Source organism: Protobothrops mucrosquamatus, unplaced genomic scaffold (assembly GCF_001527695.2).
Source record: "Protobothrops mucrosquamatus isolate PMUCROS unplaced genomic scaffold, P.Mucros_1.0 scaffold276, whole genome shotgun sequence".
In the NCBI taxonomy this organism is placed as follows: Eukaryota; Metazoa; Chordata; class Lepidosauria; order Squamata; family Viperidae; genus Protobothrops; species Protobothrops mucrosquamatus.
Window position 1 is genome coordinate 1,112,365 of NW_015386620.1, and position 2,853 is coordinate 1,115,217.

Here is a 2,853-nt window from a genome sequence, read left to right on the forward strand (position 1 = left end):
TTACAATTATGAAATCTTATTTATGCTTTCTACATCTTTTTGTGACATCACTAATCCAAAGAGATAGTGGATGTGATCCCAGGCTTGATACCAATTTCAGTGGAGTGCTTTAATCTTGATTCTTAAACTGGGCAAGATTGGCCCCTTGCAACTTTAGGATCTGAGAAATGTATCTTCTTTCCAGTTCACCCACCCAAAAGGATCGCTAAAAAGGAGGGGAACAACCTCGGCTAATGGCATCTCTATAAAAATACATGGCATTACAGGCATTCCGAATGGCTAACTGTGGAAGAAACGACCAGAGCATCCTAAGTGGAGGAAGGAACAGGAAACCACTTTGCTAATTGTTTTCCACATTCCACAGAACCATGGGCCACAAAACATTACCTCTCCGCCCTCTCCTGTAGCACAAGCAGACCTTTGATGAGCATTGCTTTCCATTTAATCAAACCTAGTCTGAATATTAAATTATAAAATGGGACCTATTAAGTCATGCAGAGTGTTTGTATATCAAGCTCATTCCCCTTCAGTGTGTTTATCAGTGTTACTCTAATAAGGGGCAGAAGTAAAAAAAAAAAAAAAAACCAGCCTACTGTCTACCACCTGCTAACATGAGATCATATAGCCTCACCTTTTGATCAACAAAACAATATTAATCAATTAAAAAGGCATCGATTTATTTTAGTGCCTCAGGACAGCAAAGAATTAAAAGCTGTATTTAGGTTCATACATATATTCATTCAACTCTGGAAGTGAAATTAAAGTAGGCAACCATATGCAAATTGAAGTTATTAATCTACTATTTTTATATTGCTTACAATCTTGAACCCATTAGAGAGCATCATCTCATAGCAAAGAATACTTTCGTTTATTGATTTTCTGCAAAGTACTGGAGTGTAGGCTCTATTAAAAGCTAGCTTATTCTTAAAATTTTCAGAATTTTACCCCCGTTTTCAGAAGATAATTTTGTGAAATATGACTAATGGTAACATCCTTGTTTTGCTTGACATTTATCCAAGATACAATCTGAAAACTCTATAGAGTACAAATATCTTTTTCATACGTTTGAGCAGTTTGTATATTTATACTTTCAATTCACATGATTTCCCCCCTCCCCAAAAAAGCGATAACCACTTTTCCTGTCACTGTCCATCATCCTTCTCCACTGCTCGTTCTTGTCATCTGAGAATCATGATTTATTTTGTTCAACGTCATCTTCAGATTCCATTGTTCAGTTTCAGGCAAGGCGTTTTCCAAAGGAGAACAGGTTCCTTTTAGATTTGCACCATTACTGAAATAGGCAATTATAGTTTTTCTCTTTTTTAGTTCTCATAAACATTCAAGTTTCTTTATAGGCAAGGGCTGGGGGCAGCGTAGTACCACAGGGACCCGGGAAATGGAATCTGATAAAGAAGATTTGTGATTTAAATTGTTTTTCAGTTAAGTTATACGTACAGTACACATTTTATTAATTTAAACCACTTATGGAGTTCCCACAGCAGTGCCTATTACAAATGCATTTTGGCTATTATATTAAAACTTCAATCAAAAACAAGGCAATCTTAGGAGACAGGTGTCTGATCCCTCATGCCAGCACAGGAAATCTATAAAGAGAGTGCCAAGCCTTTTTTTTTTAATTCATTCATTTGATCTTCATTTGTTTTTCCATGGACTTCTATAGTACTGCCAAGAAGACATAACAAACTACTGTAAACTAGAAGATGACCTTGTCTTTCTAACAAGCATTTATAAATCCTTCCAATTCTATTTACATTGCTGCACAAACAGGATCTCACCATAACAACAAAAGGTGTTACCTGAATTTATCCGTTGCTGGAGTGCTCTGCATGTTGAATTCTGCAACTGGCACTCCCCTGGCAGATACCTGAGGAGCAAACATAGCAGCAGGATACACTACAGAAGAAGTTCCAATCTGTGAAAGAGAAACAAAACATGGCTGTATCAAAGTCAGCAACACTTGACTGAACTAATAAAGCGTTCACCTGGCTTGCCCTCCAACTTTGCCTGAGACAAATATTTGCTTTCTCAATCTCTTTTAACTAGAAAGCTTGACCCCAGCCATAGGAATGCCTACTACTACTACTACTACTACTACTACTACTACTACTACTACTACTAATAATAATAATAATAATAATAATAATAATAATAATAATAATAAAGTTGGAAGGGACCTTGGAGGTCATCGAGTCCAACCCCCTGCTCAGGCAGGAAACCCTACACCAGTGGTTCTCAATCTTTTTAATGCCGCGACCCCCAACCGGTCGTAAGTCGAGGACTAAACCGGTCGTAAGTCGAGGACTAAACCGGTCGTATTTCGACTACCCAATCGGTCGTAAGTCGAGGACTTTCCCTGCCCGGGAGCGCCGCGCATGTGTGGTTCTGCCCCCTGCGCCGGCCGAGGCGTAGCTGGCAAGCGGCAGAGACGGAGCAGGCCGACCACCAGCTGGCGGTACCTCCCACTCAAGGGAGGTAAGGCACCCGCCGGAAAAGGGGAAAAAAATGGCGGACAGCCTTGCTTGGCGACCCCTGTGAAATGGTCGATCGACCCCAAATGGGGTCGCGACCCATAGGTTGAGAACTGCTGCCCTACACCATTTCAGACAAATGGCTGTCCAGTCTCTTCTTAAAAACTTCCAGTGTTGGAGCATTCACAATTTCTGGAGGCAGGTTGTTCCACTGGTTAATTGTTCTAACTGTCAGGAAGTTTCTCCTTAGTTCCTTAGTTAGCATTAGGATTAAAAAGATGTAATACTAGCCTTTGGCCACAGATCTACAAGCTGTCTTTAAGTTCTCCTTAATAGTTCTCCTTAATAGTTATGATAGTGCTGA

At 40.0% G+C, this 2,853-nt stretch overlaps 1 protein-coding gene across 1 annotated transcript in view; it reads right to left on the reverse strand.

Annotated features, from left to right (window-relative positions):
• Window positions 1–656: 656 nt before the first annotated feature.
• Window positions 657–2,853, reverse strand: part of SIRT5 (sirtuin 5) — a 13,469-nt gene continuing 11,272 nt past the window's right edge. Inside the window, exons 8-9 of the mRNA XM_015814693.2 lie at window positions 1,818–1,933; window positions 657–1,403 (exon numbers count right to left, since the gene is read on the reverse strand). Coding sequence (XP_015670179.1) covers window positions 1,340–1,403; window positions 1,818–1,933 — 180 coding nt within the window. The 3' untranslated portion in view covers window positions 657–1,339. The remainder of the gene's footprint in view (window positions 1,404–1,817; window positions 1,934–2,853) is intronic.